The following is a 26810-nucleotide window of genomic DNA, read 5'->3' on the forward strand; positions in this document are numbered from 1 at the left end:
TCTTGATTCCACTGGAGTCCCGGGATTCAGACTTCGGGATTTACCCAACTAAACTTTACCTATGTGTCACACAGAACTGTGAACAGAGCTTGATCAAGCCAGTCTGAATTCTTGCAAATTTCATTCCCATTTTCACATTTTTTTCTTTGAATACATTTCTATGTATTAAATGTTGCTTGCTTTAGACCTTCCAGTCTCAATCAGGTCATCATCGATTATTGCTCCTTTCCTGAACCCATGATTTCCCATATACCTTCTGAGATCCTTCTCAGCTCTCGTCTTCCCTCTATCCCAACTTCCAATAAGGATTATATGTCCCCATTTCACACAATGCCAGGGAGGTCAGTTGGTTCTCAGACCCCCATGATTATGAACCAGCGCTGCCATTCACCAGAATACTTGGAACACAACTTCCTGACTAAACATTGTTTGAGCACCTGCTGTAAACCAGATATTTTTACAGCGAGTGTTCAAACTGTATGTTAGACTGAGTAAGATTTAATTCTTGTTTTAAGCTTTCATTATAATAAAGTAAGATAACCATACAAATAATAATAATATTAAGTGGGTGTTGCTGAAATATTGATGGAAATAGCCCCAGATACAAAAGTCAATAGACCTAGGTTCTGGTCCCTAATCAAGCATTGCCACGAATGTGCATTTATGTGCATCAGTCTTCTGACATGCACAGTTGTCTTATGGAGACCCTATTTGTGAATATGTGGTGTGGATTAAGTGATGTAAATGTAAGGGAAAGTGCCCAGCATTATTCCTGGTTCATAGCAGGAGATCAGTGAGAGATTCTAAAATACTAGAGGAGGATATTCAAAGGAAGGAGAGATCACAGGTGGCTGAGTGGATCCAAAAGGGCTTTGCAGATCGTAACATTTAAGATAGGTCAGATTGGTGGATTCTAGGGCAGGGACCTTCTGAATTTCTATTTCTATCCTCAGTATTTTATATATAGACTGTGCTTAATATAATTGGAATGAATAGGCTTTGAAGGATGGGTAGGGTTGTGAAGGATTGGGTTGGACTTGGAGAAAGGGCATTCCAGGCAGGGGCACAGCATGGGCGGGAAGGCACAGGTCACGTGGCAGAACAGTATTCTAGTTCGGCGGGAGCACAGGGACGTAGTAAAAGTAAGAGTGAAATGTAGCTGGGAGTATCGTGAGAGTATTGAGAGGGTTTTTGATGTCAGACTGGGAGCTTGTACTTAATTCTGTCTCGTTGCTCTTTAATTTCTCTGTCTTCAGCCAAATTCTGGGGGCGAGAGTTTTTTGTCATTTTTCTGGGTTGTCGAGAGTTTACCATTATAATCGCCATCTGTTGTGTTTCTCCTTTTGGTTGTAGGCAGTCATTCATAGGGATGAAGGGATAATTTTTCTACATGCTAAAGAAAACAGATAAAAGAGATTGGCACTAAGGAGGAATACAGGGGAAGACAAGTTTTTCTTTGTTTATGCCCAAATCTTGTCTTTCTTAAATACTATGCTAAACATTACTAATAGCTTGTAATCTTTTCAGAAAATCATAAAATTCAAATCAAAGTAGCCAAATATGCAAAAGAGAAGAATTTATGATTTTTAGATGAATTGGCACTCTGTTTATAGCTACCAATAAAAGAGTCATATATATTTGAACCTATGATTTTCTGCGTGTTCTAGATGATTTTAAGGAATAATACAAAACAGTTTTACAGCTGGAACCAGCCTTGCACATAACTCATTTCATAATTAGATATGATATTTCAAATATGAGTATCTCTAAGAGAGGCAACACTAATGTGCAGAAATAGCTGGGGAGTGTATGAGGTATCCGAAGGAAGGGAAAACTATGGAGAGGGTGCCAAAGACAGACTTGACTTTGGTATTTCATTGACTTGAATATGACCTCAATTGTCAGTACACTGCTATTTTATGTACCTTTAAGAAAAAAAGCGCTGTCAATTTTGTTTAGTAATTATCCCGCACTGCACATGAGTTGGTCATACTGGCTTCTCATTGCTTTGACATTTTTTGCATCTCTTCTGAGATATTTGGCATTTTCTCCTGTTGTCTTATATTGCTTGGCATGAGATAAGATAATCCTTTGCCACACATTTGTGTAGCAAATGCAACTCAACTTCATTTACCTCTTCTTTAGATCCTATAAAACAATTAATTGTTGCTTCGCAATAAAATAAGAAATTGTAGTCATTATTCCACAAATAACAAATTTATTCTACAAATTCATCTCCATACCTTTTCTACTTAGACAATAATTTGTTATTTCAGTGTTGAAGCAGTGTGATTTTTTAGAGATATGTAAAATGGCAATGAAATTCAACACTAACTATAAACAAAGCTCAGTTAAAGTGACAACACTCTGAACAGCCATGGCCAAGATTGCACACATACATAGCAGCTGGTGGAGGCAGTTATAAGACCCCGTTGATTATAAGACACACTCCCAATTTAGAGATGTTGAAATGTGAAAAAAATGAGCATATTAGAGACAATGAAATACACTCTCTTTAAAACGTGCCCACAGACCAATCTGCTTCTTGCTTAAGTATTTCCTTTATCACTAAAGACTCAGTTGGTTGAACCACATCCCTTCATGGCTCTGGTTTCCTGGTGTGCACTAAAACGTATCCTAAAACCATGACGTACCTTTAGTGACCATGGTCATCTTACCAAAGGGCTCTGCAGGAAGGGAGGCTCATGCACAGAGCATCCATGCACCTAAACTCTGTTTCCCAAGTTAGTGGTTGTGTGATTATTTGTAGAGACAACATAGTCATATCTGCCCTTGCTCCCTTCCACCCATGACAGGTACCAGTTAGGAGTTTATTTAATGGATGATTTTGTGATTTTCTTCTCTGCTTTACTTCTTGACGGTCCACATTTCATAAATCATATCTTTCCATATGCCCACAAGAAAGGATATGTTGAAATCACTGGAATCACATAACTTACCTTCTTTGAGTCAGTTTCGTTCTTATCTCTTTGAGCATGCTCATTTCAGGCGTCCCTGTGCTGTGGAGTTTGCACTACAAATAGACATGTGGGAAATCTGCCAGGAGAAATCAAACTGTCAGTCCCCTCCTCTGCCAGGCTGAAGGTTGATAGATACGTCTATGCATGTTTTGGCAGCCTTCACTCTGAATTGAGCAGATTTCAAACTTTCCTCTCAGCAGTGTACCTAGAGTTTAATCTCTGAAGACTTATTTCACTGCATTGCTGATAATTTGCAAGATGGAGAGATTTGAGTTTTACCCTATCCCGTTTCTCTCCAGTCACTTATTGGTAAAAGAAATACTGAGTAGGAAGACGTGAAAGGGGATAAAGAAAAGTTCAGCCAACTGGATGGTCTTGAAAAGGCTGCAGGAAAGACGTGGAAGGTAAACACACTGGTTGCTTTTGTTTCTGGAGGCCAAGGTCATTGGAACATGAACAGGGCAACTTCAGCTTGGAGCTGGATGTAGTGATCCTTTGGAAGCCTTTTGGGGTAGAAGGGTTCTTGACTCCTGTTCTTGGTATTACTCCTATTATTACTATCTCAACAGGGTTGCTTCTGTTCTAAGCTGCTGAGTGCAGTCCTACGGTTGGTTAGATGATAAAACGTGATAATGTTGACAGCATCAAGCACAATATTCAGTAAAAGTTAGACGAATCTTCCTATTAGCATTTAATGGAAATTTAATCTATCAGGTACATGCCTTAACATTTTTGACTCTGTATTTGTGAAGCTTACACAATTAGCCAGTCCTTGTTTTATTGTTATATTAAGGAAAAACCAAAATTTAAATTTAAATGTACAACCCAGTTGGTGGAGAAAAAGAGACATACTTCCAGAGGGAAATTCTTACACAGTGAGTTTTATTTCTTAAAAACTGAGTGTCTTAAAATTTATATTTATCTTTTTTTGAGGTAAAAAACACCATCCCAGGAAATTGTTATTTACAAAAAAAATAAGTGGCATAGACCTTCTTTTCAAACTTTTAGAAAACCAGGCTTACTAAATCTCACATAGTAAGTCAAAGGACAACATTGTTTGGAAGCATTTAAAATATTGTGATTTTATGGGAATAACAGTGATTATGTGTTAGATGATCTGAACTGCTTTTTTTTTTTTAATTGGGTTTTTGGTGTGATAAAAATATCTTGTATCGTGATCCTGTGGTAGTTGTACAATTATAAACATTTGTCACGACTCACATAATTTCACTCTTACACTTGGTGAATTTTTTTGTATGCAAATGATACTTCAAAAACACTGATAAGAGAAATAAACTATTTTGGGATTTAGAAAAGGAGTGGCTGGAATTCCAAGCAAGGGAGTTTCTATGGACAAACCATGATAGCAAAATCTTATAGATGAGGACAGAAATTGTTGTTTTAATCAGAAGCCAAATGGAATGAAACTGTTAAGAAAAATAATTTATGACTGTATTTTGCATGCTTATTATATTTCCCAGTATATTTGGGTTCTTTTTTCACTTACATCACGATCGTTTGCATGTGTGGAGGTAGAGTGGGCTGGGGAGGAGGGGTGGCAGGGTGGGTGAGCATCACATGGAAATGGAGGGGTGCAAAAGGTAATGGATGAGGTGGAGCAGTGGGAGGGCTGTTGCTCCACTTCTACTCCCCTCTACTTACTGATGTACATGTAATGAGCATTTAATGTATTTCAAAAGTGTTATGTGTTGTAATCAAAATATAAAAGCAAAAGTGAGAAGAGAAACAAATGAGTCCAAATTGGCATTATTATACAATCACTGGTTCTTTAAAATTGGGACTACATGCTTAAAATAACCAGAGCCCAGAATCATAATTTAGATAAATCGATCACTTATGTCAATCATCTCAATATTCTTGAAAACGATGGCAGAATTGATGCTATTTTGGAGATTACTATTGATTATAACTACTCTTGAAATTATTGGATTGATTTTGCCATGCTTTGGCGGTTGATAGGTCACCCATTTGCCTTGATTTTTAAATACTAATTTAATGATATGTAATAGTGTGATTTGGGCAAATAATTGTGTGCTCTCTAAGCAGGTCATTACTTTATACTGTTTCTTTGGAGAAAATGTCTTTCTTATCCATTTTAAAATACAATGTCTGCAAAGCATAGCCCTTTATAAAAATAGAAAAAAAAAATTTATCCATGGGCCTATTCCCCAATGATAATCACTGTTATGTTGGTATATTTCTTTCCAGTCTTTTTTCTCTGCTCAGCTGGTTTTATTTTTTCTACTTCTTTGTCATCTCCCTCTCTATAAAAGTCTATGTTCACCTTTTTGTTGTTTTTGCTTACCTTTATGATACATTTTTACATGTTAGGTCTATTTACAAATATATTTTTAATTTTATAATTCAATTTAAAATATACCATGCTTTACTTCCCTGATCTTACTACTTTTTTACACCTTATTATGCATAATGAAATCAGAGGATAAATTTATTTTTGGTGGGAGAAACTTTTTATTTGTTCCAACTTTTATATAATACCTTTAAAGCAATAGATAAGCTACTAAATTTTATGATAATTAACATATCTCATAAATACTGCATGTTCTCGCTCATTTGTGGAAACTAAAAAAGTTGATGTCACAGAAGTAGAGAGTATAGTAGTGGTTACTAGAGGCGGGGAAGGGTAGTGTGGAGTGGGAGGGATGGGGAGAGGCCAGTGGAAGGATACAAAATTACAACTAGACGAGAAGAAAAAATTCTAGAGTTTCATAGCACTGTAGTTAATAATTTATTATATACTTTCAAATATCTGAAAGAGACATTTTTGAATGTTCCCAACACAAAGAAATGATAAATATTTGAGATGATGAATTTGCTAATTACCCTGATTTGATCATTAATATCACTCTGTATCCTATAAATATGTATAATCATGTGTCAATCATTATGTGTCTTCTTATAGACTCTTCCAGTAGCCATAAAGGATTAACTGACGTACGCCATGTCTTTGTGATAATCTAGTCGTGGGCTCTGAGTTTCTTTCTTCAGATGAGACTCTTGATTTTCTATTTTTACACATCGTGTGGGGTTCCTGCTCCTCAGGGTCCTCCAGGTGAAGGCTCAAAACCGCTTCCTCTTTAACGTTTGCCTCATTTCCTGGCCATCCATTTCCCTGACTCGGGCTGGCAGGCCTTACTTGTTTAAAGTCATGCCAACTCAGATATATTTTTTCTTTCTCTTACCGGGTAATTGATTGAGAAAGCCTTTTCATCTCTTTCCACTCGAAGGGAAATTTCTTCAGCTTGGAGATGATTTTTGAGTATATGTGAGTTAAAAAATATTTCACTATTTTTCATTATTATGTCAGGTTTGTTTTGTTTATTTATTTATCTGGAGACTATGAAAAAGCCTCTGACTCACAGAAGGCATTGCACAGTCACGTGTTTTATACTCGTCACTGGGATGTTTACGGAGTCCCCCTGGGGGGGAGTTAGTGCTTTTCACCCCTCACCTGTCGCCACTGCCCAAACATAGACACCTGTCGCCACTGCCCAAACGTAGACGAGTCCAAAGCACCACAGATGACAGAGTAGCTCATTTCCTTTCTTCTTAAGGGTCTCTCTTTTCAAATTATTCCCAAAGGAACTTTGAGTCTGTTTTGTTTTTCCACGTGTCCCAGAAGGTTAGAGACGTGCCTTGCTCAGCCGTGGTGGGGACATGCTGTGCCTTGGCCAGTGCACGCCATGCTCTGTGGGCAGAGGAGAAGCTGGAGATCTGGGCTGGGCCAACTTGAGAAGAGCCTGGAAGAGCCCAAGGTGGTTTTTTGGTTTTGTTTTGTTTTTTATTAGGGGAGGGACCTGGTCAGTTAGTTACCTGACCACTGTCACCTTTGCTGGTTGTGTGAGGAGCAGATCTGCAAGGGGGGCGGGCAGAGGCAGGAGACAAGTTAGGAACTCATGGCAGTGATTGTTCTTGCAAGAGATGAGGGCCTGAACCAGTCATTCGTGGCGAGGCTGCTTTTGGGAGAGATTCCCAAGGCCAAATGGGCAGGATTTGGTAACTCCTCCAAAAGGAGGAGAGAGAGTAAAAGATGATTCTGCGGCTTCCACTGCAGGCACCCAGGTGATGGTGAATCTGCTAACTGAGAGAGGAGAGCAAGTTTGAAGTGCCTGCCAGGACTTCCATGTGGGGTTTTTTTAGCAGGAGCCGGTTGGAAATACATGGCAGGGGCTCAGGAGAGTCTGGGAGGGCGGACACACACGTAGGAGTCATTTGGCTGTACAGCCCGGAGCTGCGTTTCTAAGACGGAGAGTGGCTTGTTAAGAAGCAGAGAGAGGTGATGAATCCAGGAACAGTGGATTTAGGATATTGTTTCAAGAGGTTTGATGATGAAGGGAAAAAGAGAGGGCAGTTGCCTGAGAGGTAGATGCATATTTTTTTTTTCTTCTTCAGGACTTGTGGGAAGAAACTAGTGGAGAGGAAGAGAATGATGATCCAAGAAAGAGGACATAATTGATGTGGTGACAATTTGGAAGAAAATATTGCATTGTCTTCCTTTGGAGAAAGGCAGGAAGGAGGAAAGTGTGGTTGATGAGATGAACTTAGAGGTGGACAGGAGCGAAATGAGACTTACAGAGCCTCTATTTTCTTAAAAGAAGTCTTCTGAGAGTGAAGGGAGGCTGGAGAAGGGAGTCTGAGGATACCTGTGAAGATGCAGTGGCTGCTCTGAAAAGTGGAAGAGGCAGTTCTTGTTGAGATAAGAAAAGGTTTGGTGGGGCCCCTTTGTTTTTAGCGGAGCCAAACGCACAGCTTTGCAATGTTTCCTGTACTGCTTTGGAAGCCTGCAAGAAGCAGCCAGGAAAATGGGCAGATGGGTTGATCCATGGCTAGAAATTGGCTGGGCAGATTTTGAAGAAAGATTTCCTTAGGGGTAAGAAAATGAAAGATATTCTTGACTGTGGTAGTAAATGGATAAACCATGGGACCCCGGAGGTCAAAGATAGGTGGCGACAGAAACTAAACCTGGAGTGGAATCAGGAGGCTGAAGGAGATGAATAGTAGAATAGTAAGTTAGAAAGAGAGGGAGAGAGAAAAGAAAAAGGAAAGGATGTTGTGGACCAACCATGGTGTCTTCATACATACCCGGTTTATTCATTCATACATTCATTCCTTTAATAATTAAAAAATATTTATTTTTGTTATAGTGTTATAAATATAAAATATTTATATTTTGTTATGTTAAATGGAACCAGCAATCTTCAGTCTTCTCTTGGAAATTGAATATTTTACTTTAAAAAACCCCTCATTTTAAAGCTTTGGCCAAGTTATAGTTTATTTGGAGATATATATATATGTGCATATATACACACACACATAAAATTATACAAGGGGCTAAAGGGAAGTTAATGAATTATTTTATTTTATTTTTTTGCTCATAGCTAAGTTATCCCCGTCTACTGTACTAGTAAAATAAAATTCAAATACTTAGTTAGCCTAACCTTATCATGTATATGTTGCAATTAAATAAAGTGAAACATTTTAAATATAAACTCAAGTGCAGTTTGCAACCTAAGCTTCCTTAGCTTTACACATAAATAATTTATTTACCTGTTGCAGCTTTCTTCTTCCCCTCATAACTATTTTTGTGTTTCCCTGTGTCAGTATCTCTGTTACAAAGCAGACCCACTGGTATCTATTTATACTATCCAAATCAGCTTCCTTGATGAGAAGAGCTCACAGAAACCATAGTAGACACATTTATTAGCATATGAAGTTTCTGCTTCTGCACATAATAACCTCTCTTGTAATGTCTGTATCTTTTATTTGGAGAGCTTCATGTACTCTGAAAACATCCCATTTTATTCCCTTAAGGAAAGCAGATGAGCAGATGGCTTCCGCATCTGCCAAATGTATTCTAGAAATAAAGTAACTTGCCTAAAGTCATGTAACTAATAAGTGGTGGAACAAGTTTAACAGGGAGGTGGACCTACACATTTCTGAAGTAGAATCTTGGGGCACTGTAAATCCAGCTTCATTCAGCAGAGATTGAATCTGCTCAAGGGAAAGGATTGAAGGTTCGCTCGGTGCTGAGATTGAACCAACCCTCTTCAGACATATCTGAAACCCCAGAAGTCTTCTTTTAGGTGTCAGTACTGAAACCAAATGGGCCATCTGTGAGTGGCTTGGTATGAACCTCTAATGGTAACACATTGGGGGAATGCAGACAGACGACAGCCACTAATCTGACAGCACAATAAACCAAATTTGCATCCCTGGAAGCTATCCACCTCTGATCTATGTCCAATCAAGAGGAAGTTCACGGGGTCCAAGAGAGAATCAACTTTTAAAATGTTTCCTTTTTGCAATGTGGATATAACAGTTTCACTGCTTATGTCTAGGCAGTCCTTCATGTAACTCCAAATATTTCAAATTTAAATCAGTGGTTTGGATTCTGGAATACCTTTATCTTGTAGAAACAATATTATCAATGTTTCCAGGCTGGCCTACAAAAATCTGCATAAAAGAAATAATTGCACCTGAATCATAATACAGAACTCTAAGTACAATATTAGTTGTATCTAACTGCCATTTACAATTTTTTTACACTGCGTCAGAAAATTATTTTAATAGTTACAAATTTTTCTTTTGTTTTACAGAATCAGAATAAAATAGCAGTTAATTTCTCCATAATTATCAGAATTATTTATACTTGAGGTCTTGGCTAAGTGGAACGGAAATCAACAAAAGGTCTTGGACTGTTGGCTCAGAAATCACCCCAGGAAGCCTGCCCTGTTGGTATCTGTCATGCTTAGCTCTTATGAGATGATGACTTAGTCCTTAAGAACAGAGTCTGTCTCTTTCTATTCATTCATTACAGGCTTGGCGTGAATTTGGCAGCGTTCATTAAACATCTTCCAGCTCCTGTCATTTACCACTCGTCAACATTCAGTTCTGACTGCATCCATTTCAACTTTGCTCTTTTCTAAGTTGCTTTAATCACGTTAAATCATCCAAATTCTTTTCTCTTTCTTCTTGGAGGGTTTTTTTTTTTTTTCCCTGCTGAGGTCTGGGCTATACAATTTTTTATGACTCTGTCCTTACTGGAATGAGCTGCCATCAAAGACTCATAAAGTTGTTTACAGGTTTGGCTGGCATCAATTTTCTCTGCAAAGGAAGCTGTTGGAACCGCAGTGCTTAACACAGTGTTTAATTCATGTACTATTCTGTCATCAGTTGTCCTTATCACCTTGAGTCATTCCTGGAACTCGGTGAACTCCTCACAACTCATACCACCACTGAGCGCTGCCATATTGGACCTACAACTCTCCTTTTGTGAGACTATACAATATACATTCCAACTTTCTATCCTGGAAATAATTCTTCCCATTCTCTGTTAACCCTTAATAGTTTTAATGGAGGTCAGGTAGATGGGATGATATGTCTTGAGCTCTTGTTAGCCCTCTACATCTGCATAAAAGATGTGTCTCTCCTTGGCAAAGATACAAAAGTTTGAGAACATACTGCTGGTGAGTCTGTGGGTAATGACAATCTTAAATGATACTGGTTGCAGTTCAAAATGGTGTAATTCCTATGGAGGTCAATTTGTCTATTTTTATTAAAATTACAAATGCATTTACTCTTTGACTTAGTGTTTCTATATCTGCAAATTTATCATATATATATATATCCGCACAGGTACAAAAGGTTTATGTAAGATGATTCATTACAGTATTGCTTATATTAGACAAAGAAAACTGCCCAAGTATCCCTGAATAGGGGGCTGATTAAACCTGTGGTTACAAACTTCAGTGTGGATCATCATCGCTTGGAAGGCTTGCTAGAACACAGATTGCTGGGTGGCACTCTCTGAATTTCTGATTCAGTATATCTAGGGCTGGAGGGCAGTCAGAGATAAAATCCAGCCCATGTTGCATTCTCCATTGGTGTGGAACTGGCTGCATCTGCCCTGAGGAAGCGTTTAGTTGCCTAGTTTAAACAGAAGTGCTATATGGCTAGCAGCAGTCTTAGATTGGAAAACTATATCATAAAGCTGTCAGCCTCATAATAATCCTAAATTCATTGTTACTCTAATCAAAATGCTGACATTGTTTTCCCACAGAACTTGATATAATTCATCCTAAATTCACGTGGAAGGGCATTGGGTGAAAAATATCTACAAAAATTTGAAGAGGAACCAAGTTGGAAGACTTTACTCTCCAGATATCAGAAATTGTTATGACATTATAATAATTAAGACATATGGTACTAATGGTATCATTATCAACAATAGACCTATGGAACCGAATAGAGACCTCAAAACAACCCACTCAAATGTGGAAACAATATATACCAGAAGAGGCTATACAGATTTGGAGAAATTGTACTATTCAATAAATAGTGATGGAAAAATTCATTGTATGTATGGCAAAATATAGATTTCTAAATCATACTCTACACAAAAGTAAATTCCCGGTTATAAAAATCTTTATGCAAAAAGCACTCTTAGAAGAAAATATTGTAGGAGAACATCCTCATGAACAAAAGGTTAAGGAAGCATTTCTTAATTCAGACACTAAAAGCACACACCAGAGAGAAAAAGCTTGTTAAATTTGACTTCTTTAAACTTGAAAATTTTGTTCAACATAACCCAATAATTAAAGTGAAAAGACAAGCCACAGACTGGGAAAAGATAACCTACTATAATGTTTATATCTGAGAAGGATTTATACCTAAAATTTATAAACAATGCCTACATGTCAGTGAGAAGACATAGGGGGAGAGGATATGAATTCACAGAGTAAGAAACCTGAATGCCCAATAAATGTAGGAAAGGATGCTCAACTTCACTAGTAAATGCAAATGAAGGCACCATTTCTCACCCACCGAAATAGACAAAAATGTCTAGGTGGGACAATACCAACAGTTTCTGAGGATGTGAGAGGAAGGGACTCATGCTCTGCTGGTGGGATGTGACATGCATCCCAAATTGCAAGTTGGCAATATCAAGTGCAGGTGAAGATGCTCACACTTTGCCCTGATATTCTAAACATACGCTCCAGAGAAACCTGCATATATGCACCAGGGGATATATGAACTAATGTTCACATCAGCATTGATTATAAGAGCAAAAAGAGAGGAAACAAGTGAGAAGTCCATCAACAAGGAAATAAATTGTAGTATGTGCTAGAATTATAGTTAAAATGAATAAACTAGAATTAAACATATCATGTATATGTATTATATATAGTATGTATACACATGTATATATGATATATACCATAATGAGAGTGAAAAAAGCAAGTGGCAGAATGACAGGAGACAGTAGAGTCAAGTTTAAAAACATGCATAATAGTAATATTAATTATGTATGGATACATACATATGTTGTAAGGGTCTAAAATGATGTACGGGTATAAACACCAATTTCAGCATAGTGGTGTCTGGTTATGTTGTAGGGCAGGGTAGAGGGGTCTGCAAATGTAGCTGTAATATTTTGTTTAAATGTTTTTTAGAGGCAAATGTGGCATAATGTTAACATTTTATTTAGCTGGGTAGCAGTTAGATATGTTATTCACTTTATTATCGTGTATGTTTGAAATATTTCATAATTAAGGAAAATATGTACGCACAAAAATCTTGTTATAACTCAATACATCTCATCTCTCGGCTCATGTAGGATACAGAAAATAGATCAGAGAAACTTTGTTAAAAAACATTTCAAATACCATGCATATGATGGGGCTGGTCCGTAGCAGTACCTTTTAACCTTGATTTTGTGCAAAACAGATTCTTAATCAGTAGATAAGAAAATCTACTTAATTAGTGCATTTCCCAGGGAGCCTTGTGGTATTAGCCAGCAAAGACTGCAGCTTTAATTGAGACAGTGATGCAACTTAATTGGAACACCTGAATGAGATTAAGGGGTACTCAGATAAGGTCAACTGTTTTCCCTGGTGCCCAGAGCTTTGCTGGGTCTGTGCCTTCTTGCTGGCAACCTCTGCCAACTGGGAGGAAGCCGAGCTGAATGCTTTTACTGTCTTTCGTAGATCATTTAATGGAATGTTTTAAATACAGATGCCATGTATTTCAGAGTCTGTTCTGAACACATTGGCATGCTGATTCTACTGATAAATTTTAAAACTCATTACATTGAAGCACTAGCTATTTGCATTGCTTTTAACTTGTTATTGAGCCAACAGTTTAATATACATAAATGAAAGAAATTGATTATTGTGTTGGGACTCAGTAATATATTGCAATTGATTACATCTGTGTTAGAGTTCTCCAGAGAAACAGAACCAATAGGAGATCATATATATATATGTATATGTTAGTTATAAGAAATTGGATCACATAATTATGGAGGCTGACAAGTCTAAGATCTGCAGTGGACAAGCTGTGGACCCAGGAGAGATGATGGTATAGTTCCAGTCCAAAAGCCAGCAGGCTGGAGCCCCAGGAAAAGCCCATGTTCCAGTTCGTGTCCAAAGTCTGGAAAAGATCATTGTTGGAACTCAAGGCATTCAGGCAGGAGAAGATCGCCTCTTCCTCAGGCTTTGTTCTAGTCAGGCCTTGGTCTGACAGGGTGAGGGCCACCCACATAGAGTGACTGACTAAAACAGACTGGCCAATCTCCTTCCTCAGTCTACTGTTAATCCCATCTAGAAACACCCTCACAGACACTTCCGGAATAATGTGTGGACACCCTGTGGCCCAGTCAGGTTGGCACATAAAATTAACCATTGCAACATCTTTTAACCTAAATTTAAGATCATTTCCCAGACTTCTTGACCATGTAGTGTTTATTACCAAAGAGTACTTACATTCCTTCATTAATTAAAAAAGGGCTTGAATTCCTCCATAAAAATCAATATAGTATTAACAGAGAGGAAAAATTTTTAAATTGGCTCCAATCTTTTTTTCAATGTTCATAAATGTTCTGTTACTAAGTAGTTTTATGACCTTGGGCCAATTATTTTCTGATCTGAAAATAGGAGAGCATTGATGATGACCACTGTGACCCCATGCAGCTCTAAAAGTCTGTGTGATCTTTTCATCAATATATGGATGTTGGAATGTGGTTAGCGTTGGCATGTCTATGCTACTATCCAGATGAACTCAGGTTGTTTTCTTAGGCATACTGTGGAATGTAGCCTCAGTTATTTATAGTTCTACTGCATATTTAATCCCCTTGGTGCATGTAATAACTAGTTAGAAGCAAGTGAATTTTACCTGTGAGACTTGGACTCCAAGCAGAGCTGATGTCATGTGGTTCCAGCACATTTATTAAGTGCCACGTGAACTCACCTTATGGAAGAGCAATTTCCATAGGCAAAAGAGGTGACTTAAGAAAACATGATACTACCCTAAATAGTTAACACTATTCGGTTTTTGGTAGGTTTTTTTTTTTTCTGTCTCTATTTTTAGAGCATCACATACAATAGCTTTTAGATGATTTTTCATTAATATACATTATTCAAGAATTTTTAAATTTAGTGATTAACTGAGCCAGTGATTGGCAGACTGTTCAATAAATAGTGATGAAACAATTGGTTATCTGTGTGGCAAAATATGAATTCCTAAATCATACTCTACACAAAAATAAATTCTAGGTTGTAAAAACCTTCATGCAAAAAGCACTTTTAGGAGAAAATATTCTAGGAGAATAGCCTTATGAACAAAAGGTTAAGGAAGGATTTCCTAATTCATACACTGAAAGCACAAACCGGAGGGAAAAAAGATCATTAGATTGTGAAAAAAATAAAATTTGACTATGTGATGAGCTGTATTTTCAACTATTCTAGGTCAGATTTTATTATTGGGGATGTTTGGATTGTTATCAGGAAAACTACGTCCAGAGACATGCAGTGCCTGACCAGATCAAGCAGACAGTGGGTCAGACCATTTTGGCAGTTCTCAAAACCTTGTGAGGATGAGTTAGAGCATGCTAAAATAATTTTCACTAGTGAGTACTCTTTCACCTTTGTGAATAGTTTCAAAAAACAGTCGGCTGGCCTACAGAAATGTTGAATAGTTTGCAAAGTTTTTCCTGGACCCTCCCAAGCCTAGCAATGCCACCTTTAATTTTCTAGCCAAGGCCACTCCTGATTGTTACCCATATCACCAGACTATTAAAACAAGCATATCCGGGCCCAAAACACAGTTATCTAGAAATGCATTTTTTTTTTTACATTAATGCATAGATTCTTAAGAGAGAAGGAATGCAAAATATAAAGAAAGCATTTCAAAGAAATATACTTCTGTGTGGAAAGAAGAAAAGTGAAATGAAATAAGGGGAAAAGAGGAAAATAAGAGAGAAACCTGAAGGAGACACCAGAGAACCTAACGTGTTGGAAGGAGAAATCACTAAAATTCCTAGGCTTGTTGCCTGGTTTATTTTAAGTCTGGCCTGACTTCTTTTAATGTGCGTGTTGTGTTCATTTGCATGGTTGCAATCGCTAAGCAAAGAATCTTTTCAGGATTTTGGAACAATCTGAGAGCCTTTAATAAAATATATGCAGAAAAGATTTAATAACTATGATTAGACACAAAAAGAGCAAAGGGAATCTCATTATTTCAGTTTTTGAATTTCAGTTATGTATTTTCTTCAAAACCAAGAAAGGTTGTCTAATGAGCAAAAACATTATTATTTCTCATGAATTCATAGTTCTTGTGATGCCTTCTGAGAAAGCAGCTGTATCAGATTAGTTTAATTCTCTTTTTCACACTCTTCCCTCTCATTTTTATAAAGAAAAAGACAGCCAATCTGTGGCTTTCTTGGGGGACATTAGACAGCTTAGGAAAGTGGCAAAATAAACAAGATTTATTCTCATCCCATGTGTCATGAGAAAATTGGAGGCATGCTGTGAGGTAATGACAAAATAATCTTGAAAATTTCCAAGCACTTTTTTCAAATGAAATGGAAGGAGATTTAAAGTGAGCTGTCATCTAATTACAGCTAAAGCAAGATGTGTGCATAAATGTCTACACATGTATACTTTCCTGCCAATAATATATATATTTTTTCCCTTAAAAAAGAGGCCAGACTCAAGGCTTTCAAGTTCTAGAAAGCTGTTCTCTGGAATACTTGACCACAGTGGGGTTTTTATTTTTCTATAGAATAAAGTAGTGGTCATTGTAACATAAAATGGTAGTGTGTTTTCACTTACTAATATTAACTTTGAAGATATTGTTCTGCTAAATATGTAGTGCTGATGGGACCTTAATTGATTTCAGTGGCTCTGGTCATTTGTAGAAAACGTTGTTTTTGCTTCTGCTTACCCACTGGCGCTGGTGTTCGCCCCCTTACGTAGCATTTGTAAGTACACGTGGACTCACTGAATGCCCTTGACGGCCTCACCTTTGTACCTGTATTGAAGATACTGGGCTTGCTTTCAGAACAGGGTTTGGGAAGAACTTAGGGTCTCCAACAGTCTGAGGGCAAGTTCAGGCATTACTGGCTTTACTCACAGAATTTCGGATCTCTCTGAGTATGAGTTCTGAAAACCAGGAAACTGCGTTTTATTGTTTGTTCTTAAGCATGCCCGCGCTTTATTCAGATGCTTTCTGATCCCGGGGAGGGTCCTGGAATGACTTTGACATATTTAATATGAGCTCTTGGGAGGATAAGTGCTTGTTTGTTCTCTTTGTGGATTAATATCCAAAGTAAATCATAGAAAACTGAAATTGGTTTCTATGTGTCTGATTTTTAACTCAAGGTGGAGTTTCTGCAGTGTAGGCTGCATAGTCAAGGCTGCCCATGAATCATTTGGCCTTTTCCTAGTAGAGGCTGTTCAAAAACCTGTCGCTTGAGCACCAATAATAAATGTTCTTTAAAAATACTCACATACCCCCTTTAGTTCAATTATGGAGAATCCAATTTATCCCCATTCTCTAAGGCATTTACTAGAAGAAAAAGAGAGTCCTTGGGCATTATTCTATGTAATTAGATTTTTGCACCTCTGTATTGTGAATTGGGATTTTCAATTTCTCCACCCCAAGGTGTGAAGTGATGGTGCTTAGCAACCGGAGACCATAGCTAATGTTATAATTCATCAGGACTTTTAAACTTTTACAATTTGAGAAACTCTGGGGAAAATAAACAATAGTGGATTTTGTACTTTATTTTATAACTATTAAATATATTTTATTTTTTAGAGCCATTTGTCTTGCTTACCAAAATTAATCTTCACCTGAATTCTCAACAGTTCATAAGAAACTGTGCCAAAGGCCTGGTTAATCTTCTCATATGTAGATTGGCCTCAGTTCCCAGAAAATTACCACCTTGTTAAAATAAACTTATTTTTAAATTTCTGTATTTTTCTCTTTCATAGTAACAATAAAAATGTGACATCTGAAAATCATGATTTTTTTGGTAATGCCATAGGAAAAACCATAAACTGTTAAATAAATAAAATTGAATATAAAATATAATAATCTCAACTATTTAAAAATAACTGAAAAAAGATTAGAAGGAAAAGTAGAAAAATTGTGTTTGGATTTTTTTTATATCTTTTTGTACTTATAAGCTACTTTTCTAAAAGTAATTAAAATAGGGAGGAAGCTGTATATTTCAGAGAAGATTTTAGAGTATATGATAGTCGTGACAACACTGGCAATGATGGGGCCACTAGGAATAATCTACTATAAATAGCATCTTTCAAAAAAGACTGTAGATAAAACAGTAGATTTGAGTTCAACTGCTTTAGGACTGGGAACTGGTTTTAAAAGAATCTTTTAAAATGAAAAAATATACAAATCTGTCAGTTTCTTCAGACTTCACATAAGTTTTAACTAGACCCTTATATCCATCCCTTGTTTCCAGACTAGTCAAGGAAAACAAACAAGCCAAGAAAGGATTTTGTTTGTAAATAATTTCCCACAAATAATTTCACAGACAAAACTCATTTAAAAGCTTAAGAAGAGGCCGTTCATGGTGACTCACGCCTGTAATGCCAGCACTTTGGGAGGCCAAGGCAGGAGGATCACTTGAGGCCAGGACTTTGAGATCAGCCTGGGCAACATAGTGAGGCCTCTGCCTCTACAAAAAAATTTAAAAAATTAACTGGGTATGGTGGCAGGTGCCCGTAGTCCTAGCTGCTTAGGAGGATCCCTTGAGTCCAGGAGTTTGAGGCTGCAGTGAGCTTTGATTGTGCCACTGAACTGCAGTCTGGGCGACAGAGTGAGACCCTGTCTCTTAAAAACAAACAAGCAAACAAAAAGGAATTAACCTGTAAGCCTGACTTTTTTTGTAAACAAATATAAATTGAGTTTTGAGAGTGTATATTTTTAATAATAGATACTCAAGCTGAAAACTGTACCCTTCTTTTTTACTGGGGCATGATGTGAGTTTCATTATTATAATGCATTGTAATTTACTTTGTTCTTGAATATTTACTCAACCATTCTTTCATTCATTCAACAAATATTTGCTGAATATATTAATATAAGTATAGTGTACTCTTGGAAGAGAGATAAGCTATATTTAAACAGCTGTAGCAAAAATGGTACACAGTCACAACTAGTTACAGATTCCTTAAGAAGGAAAAAAAAAAGGTGCCGTTTTGGGAGAATGCAAAAGAAGGTGAGATTGCTTCCAGCTGGGAAGATTCCAGAAAGATCTCTTCTTCTTGGGTGAGGATTGTTTCAGCTGGGGTTATTTTACGTGGTGCCTGTGGGCTGATCCACTTATTTGAATGTTTTCATGGTGGAATATTAAATAATAGTCAAATGTATTGATCAACTAGTATGTATCAGGCACTGTTGTAGACACTTTTTTTACATGCAGAATTTTTTATGTATTCCTCACATAACCCTGTGGTATGGCCATCTTGTTATCTCCATTTTATAGGTGAGAAAATGGAGGCTCAGAGAGAGAGGCTCAGTGGACACAGCCACTAACTCATGCTTTTTGCTTCGGCTCACGAGTGCTTGTGATTTATTTAGTTGGTTTTAATTCGGGAGTGCACTGAGGCCCTTTAATGCTGAAACATCTGTGAAAATGTAGGTTATATTTGTTTCGAGCCTGCAGTGGGGGTCGGGGGGCAGGGGACAGCTCTCTGCGTGCACGCAGCAGGGCAGGGTGGCCCTGGTTCAAGAGTTACGGGAAACAACTTGCTTTTTGGCTTCTCCTTAATTTCTTAGTTCAGCTTGAGGACCTTCTCCTGGTGCTTGGCTAAGAGGTGCTCTCATCACCATTATCATCATTGTTTTAATTATTATTAATTGTTGAACACTTTCTGTGTGCCAGCTGTGGTGCTGAGCACTTTACTGCATTATCTCCTGGAATCATTACAATAGCCCGAGGAGGTTGCTACTCTTGTTTTCTTCATTCTACATTTGAGCAGAAAGAGAAAGTAACTCTCATGAGGTCCCACAGCTTGTAAGTAGCAGCGATGGGACTTGAACCCATGTCTGTTCGACTCCAGAGTCCATCTTCCTAAGCACAGTGGTATTTTGCCCCAGCACCAGCCTTTGGTCTCATTCTCAAGGTTCCTACACTGGACACTCCTCTATTTGGGTTTAGACAGGTTTAATCTAAAATCCAGATATATTTGGGGAATAGCTTCAGGCGTTAACAACTTGTGATATTGTTAGTTATTTTATTCACATTTTGAATTAGTTATTAGGTTAATTGCCTTAGGAGGCTACAGTCCTTTCCTTATAAGTGCTACCTAGCGGTTGATGTGTTGATGGTACCACGTGCAGTAATTCAAATAACAGAAGCATTTTTCTCAAACATTGGAAAGAAGTGATGGCATTGTAGCACCTCACCAGACACAAGGCGTCCCTGTGAGAAGTTTGGTGAACTGGCAGAAAAGCAGCCTTCAAAGCTTTGTAGAGTGTGTCATGAAAGGACATCTACCTCCTTTCATTTCAATCCAAGTGCTTTCAAGAGTGCAAAAATGATTAACAGCATCAGAAAGTGACAGCTTGCTCTTCTGATAGACCAAAGAGTGGTTACTTGGACCTAAAGGGCAAATTTTGTTAATCATTTATATGTTTCAATAAGGTAATACTCATTCTCATTGTGGGAAGTTTCAGAGAAGTCCCATTCCTATGTAATCAAATTACAGACAAGGATAGAGGATTTTACTACTTATGCACTGAATAAAAGCTAATAATATAATCATCACTTGGATAGCTATGAAGCCTGAGTATATTTAAACTAGTATGCAAATACTGATTAAGAGTAATATCATAAACTCACAGGGCAAGTAAAAGCATGCCTGATTCAGATTATAGGAACTTTTATTTGCATTTCTACAGAATCTATTATTAGCAGGTCTCAAAGCACCTTACAAGTAATAATTATTAAAGCTCATAAATATGCCCAGTCAATGACATTTTATTAAGTGAATAAGAAAGAATTCTTCTTTACCTCGTACCTATCATGAGACCTGAATGCCCAAGCAAAAGTAGGATTCTCCATATATGGTGTGTTCCCACACTGTGGGTGTCTGGGGCTACGGGTCTATGGGCACAGAGACTGGCAGCTGTGGGTTCAGGCTATTATTTCAATCAATGCGGTTAGAACTCTTCACTTACTTTTGAAATTTGACCTGCATAACAGCTCTAAACAAAGCTTGCCAGTAGTTCAATTTTAATGTTTCTCTATCGATTATAATATCCAATTTTAAAAATAAAAATTATGCCAAATGCACATGAAGGTAGTTAAAAATATTTTGGAATATTCTATCAGGTTTATTTTTTCTGAAGCTAATATCCTGTTCTGTGCACTAACCGCTTTTACTCTGTAGCAAGTACTTGAAACGTTGTGAGGATTTCTGATCTGCTTCAGAACGCTCCTTTGCCCTTTCTCCTGTTTCTCCTCCTTTCCCTCCTTTGCAACTCCCGCATTCTCTAAAGCTAAGCACGGGCTGGAAAAGCACACGAATGTCTCTCCCCATCCCTCCATCTCCAGTGCTCAGGCTCCCCCCAGGTGGTTAAGAGTTAGCTTTATTTACTTCCGGTGCTGGGAGACCATACTGCAGTTGCTGGTCCCTGGTGTCAGATAGCTGACTTCCCTGTCCTGCTTCAGGGTCACACAGATTCAAAGAAAAGTGAGGACCCGTGGGCACCTTTACAGTTGGGACCCGGGAGCCTCGGGTGGCACGGGAAGACACGAAATGAAGATAAACACTATTGGTCACTGAATGGACGGTCCCGTGGGTCCCTGAAGGCTCTCAGGATGCTGCCAGAAGAAGAGAGAGACATCAAGGCATGTGCAGCTGGTGTCAGAGTTCTCGGGGACTTTGGGATGATAACAAGTCCCCGGGGATCAGTGGAACGAGACATGCTGGAGGGATGTTTACAGAATTACGTAGAGAGGTGTCTATTCTGCGAGATACACTACACTTCAGAATTCTCATTTTCATATTTTTTCCAGGGAAAACTGAGGCTGCTATCAAAAACTTCAGTCCCTACTACAGTCGTCAGTACTCTGTGGCTTTCTGCAATCACGTGCGCAGTGAGGTAGAGCAGCAAAGGGATTTAACGTCACAATTTTTGAAGACCAAGGTAAATCCTGGACATTCGATTTACATGTTTCTCCATTGGGGAAAGCTTTATGGCTCATACTATTTCTGAGATAAACAATGATTTGAATAGCAGTTTTAAAACCTCTGCTCTGAAATCATTTCATGCCCCCAAAACTCTATTTGCCTGGAAGTTAGGATGTGTTACTTCTTGTTGATAGTTTAACCCATATAAAAAGAAAACTAGGAAGATTCCAATTTTACTATGTGTTTTTTCTGATGTTTTGATATCAGAAAATTTGACTTGCTGTAGTGAAGCTCAGTTAAAAAAAGTCATAATTTCAGTGTCTCATGCTATGAGCAGTTTTATTTTGGTTATTGATCAAATATGATTTTCTATTTGAATCCTCTAATTTATTCTTACTCCCTCATTCCATTACTATAATTAACCACAATTTCAACAGAAGTTGATTAGCACCTACTATGTATGTGCCAGGCCATATTCCAAGAACTGGGGAATAAGACCAATTCTTTGCCTTCTTGGAGTTTATACGCACACATGGGAGACAGGTAATAAAACAAACAAATGAATATCAGGTGATATCAGGTAATAATAAATGCTACAAAGAAAAATAAAACAAGAATTTTTTAAGAGAAGGCGACTGGGGAAGACCTCTGTGGGGATCACACTTGAGCAGAAACTGGAGTGAAATGAGAATTGGACTGTGTGAAGATCTGGGGGAAGAGTATTCCAGGCAGATGGAACAGCTAGTGCAAAGACCCTGGCGCCAGGGAGGGCCAGAGGGCACTGAGCGAGGGAGGAGGGATGCTCAGGGACTGCAGAGAGTCAGGTCGGGACCAGATCATGCAGACCCGTAGTCCACGATAAGGGTTTTGATTTTGTTGTAAATGTGATGGGAAGTCTCACTGGAGGGTATTGAATACAGGGGGCAGTATACTTTTAAGTGATCTTTCTGGCCTCTCTGTAAAGAACAGACTCGTGGGAGGGGCAGGAGGAGACTGTGGCATCCCAGGGAAGGATGATGGCAAATGGGACTGAGGTGGTCGTGGCCGTGAGAAGAGGTATTTATGATGGAGCTGACAACTACTGATGATGGAAGAAGAGAGAAGTCAGTGATGATTTCTTGATTTTCAACCTGAGCAAATAAGTGGATGGAGCCGCCTTTTACTGAGAAGCAAGAGTCGAGGGGAAGGGGATCGTGGGTTCCCTGCAGGCCATGTGAAGGCTGAGATCCTTATTTGACACACACCTGTGGAAATATCAAACAGGCAGCTGGGTGTGCTGATCTGGAGCTCAGTAGACTGATGGAGACTGGAAAATGGACAGTTGGGAGTCATTAGCTTATAACTGGTGTTAAAGCCATGGATGATCAGGGGAGAGAATATAGACAGAGAAAAGAACCCGTGCACTGGCCCCACCAACATTTGGAGATCAGAAAAAGAAGAAGGATCCAGCAAAATGGACCAAGAAGAAACAGCCTGTGGAGTAGGAGGAAAATCAGGACAGCATAATGTGCCAGAAGGCAAATCAAGGGGGGTTTTGAGAAGGAACAAATAATAAATGAGTCCAGTACTGCTGAGAGATGGAGTTCACGGTAGATTCAGCAGCTTGAGTGTGTAGGGATCATGGACTGTTTTCCCCGTAAGACAGTGATTCTCAAAATTTAGGGAGCTTTTTAAAAATGCAAATTCTGGCCCACACCCCCAGAGATTCTGAGCGAGCAAGTCTAGGGTGAGGCCAGGTTTTTAACAAGCTTATCCGTTGATTAAGTGGACTAGGTTTAAGAAAAGCTGCACATAAGCACTATAAAGTGCAGCTTATACTGTGATTTCAGCTCATTTAAAGAGAAGAGTGAGATTCTGTCTTACCTTTTAATGAGGCAAGATAGGAGACTGCCTCATCATCTGTCAGGACAGAATATTAAGCACTGGAATTTGGAAGGGAATTTATTTCATCCCTTAGATGATTCTTAAAAGAGATTGGCATATCTGTCTTCTCTGTATGGCTCATGTACAGTTTTGCTCAAAAGTAGATGGATAAGTTTCTGAAGGCACTAGGATTTTTTAATAAAAGGAAAATAGATGTAAATTCAGTGGCATGTGAAAGACAAGAGGCCCATTCGTATATTTTGAAATAATACGGGAATTGCACAAGGAGGCAGGATGGGAATTATCCTCACACAGTTAACCCCGTGGAAGAACCAACTAGGGATCTAGCGGAAGCTCCTCTACGGCACATATATCACCAAGATGAATGAGAAATGCTCAAACTTTTAAGTAGAAGGGGTAGAACTGAGGTTTGCTGGCTTGATACCTGCTTGTCCTTTAACCAGATAGCAGCACTGGGAAGGCTTAAGTGTTTATAGCCTGGGGCCCCATGGCCTTTGAGTCTGAGAAAACCATTGAGCACTGGCTGTCGAGGCCACACCTGCAGGTGTGATGACAATGGGAAGAGCCTGTCAATGCTCTTGCTTTTCAGGAATTAACCCTGAGGCATGTTGAGGGTGTCAGGGTAGATGTCCACACTTATACCTCCCTGCCTCGCTCCCTCTCTCCCACAGAGTTGATCAAGCACATACTAAGTCATGCAAGGCACAACCTGATTACTACAATCCCTTCTACCACATGCTTCTATTCTTATAGCATAATGGAGGGAAATAAAAATCATAAAAATAGCAACAAGACAAATATGTGCATTTGGTCACAAGAAGTGAGAAAGGGAAATTGTGGAGGAAGAGGTGGAAGCAACAATTTCCCCAGTATCTCAGTACAAGGTTGTTTTAAAATATAATACCATGGATAACTTAGCAGGCACAGGTATGTCATCATTTGCTGTGATAGTTAATTGTATTCATCTTCTTTAAGCCACCATTGGAGCCTGGAACTGTTTTGTATGAAGCAGAGCTATCACAGTTTGCTGAAGACATAAGGAAATGGAAGGACAGATATGTTGTGGTTAAAAATGATTTTGTTGTGGAGAGCTATGAGAACAAAGAGGTAAGACATTTCCTGTTACCACTAGTTCTTGCAATATTCTTAAAACATTGGCTGAGTTGATCGGCATACCCTTTCCTTTGAAATTGATTCATTCAACAAGTACTCATTTATGTAAGTACTCATTTCAGCAAACAGATATTTATTGAATGCTTACTGCATGCCAGGTGTGATACAAGGTTCTGGGTCCACAGCAGTTTATCAGACAGATGCTTGCAGGCCAGTGGGCAAGATAACCATTGAACAAGTGGTTGCAAGTGAGTATGAAAATAGAAGGTTGTGCTGAGTGACCAGTGTTTGGCGTAGGAGCCTTTCCTATGATCGCTGAGCCTCGAGGTCTTTCTCAGTCGCTTTCCTGATACCTGTCTCTCTCTGTCTTCCCACTCTGAAGCTCATCCATGACAGGTGACTGAGGAGTTATTTAGTAAGGTTGTCATTGAATTTGCCTGGTTCCTAAGAATAGTAACAGATTTAAACTCTGCTCTCTGGACTCTTAAGTTCAAGACTAGTCAAGACCACCTCCACAGAACACTCTGAGCAATAGCTCTGGTGCTACATCAGGAAGAGGCTTCAGGCTGACGTACCAATGTGTTTCCTTCCCATTTCTGGTGGAATGAAATACAATACATAGGCTCCCAGACAAGGCTCAAGAACTCGCTTGGGTAGGCTTAGTCTTTTGAACATTGATTAAGCTAATATTTTCTCTGCTTATCTATCTTAGGATTTCGTTCAACACTTAATTTGTTCTCAGAAGCAAATTATCACTACACTACAGATAATAATAATAATAATAATAACAACAAATCACCTTATATTTTGTATGGGCTGTTATAATTTCCTTCCAGGGAAGCTTGAGGAGAGACAGTGTAACATAATGCTTAATACCATGGGCTTTGAATGGTACCTTTACCAGTAACTAGATATCTGTCCTTGCCTAGGTTACAGATCTCCTTGAGCCTCAGTTTCTCTGTGTGGTGAGCGTGATGCCTTTCTCCTGGTGGTGTGGTGAGGACTGAATGAATGTACTGAAGCTCTTAGCGCATGGCCAGGCCTGCGGGAGAGCCCAGTGGAGAGTAGCTGTCAGTGTGGTAACTACTGACCGATGGGGAGGAAGCAGCCCTAGACCTCGTTCTTGGGTTTATTAAGGTTTTCACCACACTGAACACTAACTGAAATTTCATTTTGAATCAAATGTTGGTGTTTTTCCTCTTGTCACTTATTTAAGCTTGCTCCTTCAACTTGCGGGTTGTGCATTTTACTGCTTTTTCTTTGTTCATCATTTTCAAAGGAGCCTGTTCAAGTTATTAAGATATGGCGACTGAATTTGGTAACAACCAAGTATTTAAAAAAAAAAACGACAAGTATTTTGTTAATACTTGGGTATTAAGAAAAAGTCCATGCTGGTTTCCATAATTCCTCCAAGTTTTAGTAATATCCTGTTTTTTAATTTATAGCTTTGTTTTTTAAGATTATACCTAAGTACCTATAAATTGCCTATTATTTTATTGAGGGTTCATTTTTGACTGGTGATTAAACAGGGAGATGAAGCATTTTGATAATCAGTTCCTACTGCCCATGTACTTGCCCTGGGCTGGACAGACGTGAGCACGGACGCTGGGTTTGTCACCTGCTCACTGCTGGGCCATTGGGAAGTTATTCAGCCTCTTTAAGATTCATTTTTTCTCGTGTGCAAAATGGAGATAATATCTAATGCTTAGTATTATTTTGAGTATTAAATGACATAGTGTTTAAAACACCAACATTGGGGCCTGTTATAACTAAAAACGCAATTCCCATTTGAGTCCAGTCTAAATCAAATTGCTCCTAACTGTTCTCAAAATCATACAAGTTTAGATTCTTCTCTTATGTTCTAGGTCCCTGATGTGCTTATGCAGTTAGTTGATTACTGGGTTTTACAAGAATGAAAATAAACTTCCGTGTTATCTGGGAATTAATTCTGTTTGGGTCTCTCAGTCACTATCTCATTGATGCAGCATATGTTATTGTTATTCAGATTTTTTGCCTAGATCAATGTTATTTTGGTTGTTCTCAAGAGTATACTCTAAATTTGGGATCTCACGGTTTTTTTGGTTTTAATTCTCAGCCTGGCTTTAGGTTGCTATTTTCAAAATTTTGCCTTGACTTAAGCCTTCCCATCACGTGCACATAATACTTAAATTTTACCTTATCCGTGTGTCCTTGCGGGTATACCTTAAACCACTTTTGCAGTGCGCTATGCCTCTTTTATGTTTCTCAAACAGCAGAGCTTCTTGTGCCAGCCAGATTTGTTCCGATGTTGTGATACTGGATTTCCGTTCTAATCATTTTACTGGAAAATAGTCTCACGTCTGAGGGC

General features: G+C 38.5%; 1 protein-coding gene and 1 pseudogene across 1 annotated transcript in view; one reads left to right on the forward strand and one right to left on the reverse strand.

Moving 5' to 3' along the window:
* NIBAN1 (niban apoptosis regulator 1) overlaps positions 1 to 26810 on the forward strand; it is a 134304-nt gene that overhangs the window by 35845 nt on the left and 71649 nt on the right. The window contains exons 2-3 of the mRNA XM_069459724.1: positions 21352 to 21482; positions 24326 to 24457. Coding sequence (XP_069315825.1) covers positions 21352 to 21482; positions 24326 to 24457 — 263 coding nt within the window. The remainder of the gene's footprint in view (positions 1 to 21351; positions 21483 to 24325; positions 24458 to 26810) is intronic.
* Positions 9824 to 10272, reverse strand: LOC138375807 (protein MIX23 pseudogene; annotated as a pseudogene).

The sequence above is a fragment of the Eulemur rufifrons genome, chromosome 27 (genome assembly GCF_041146395.1).
Source record: "Eulemur rufifrons isolate Redbay chromosome 27, OSU_ERuf_1, whole genome shotgun sequence".
Lineage (NCBI taxonomy): Eukaryota > Metazoa > Chordata > Mammalia > Primates > Lemuridae > Eulemur > Eulemur rufifrons.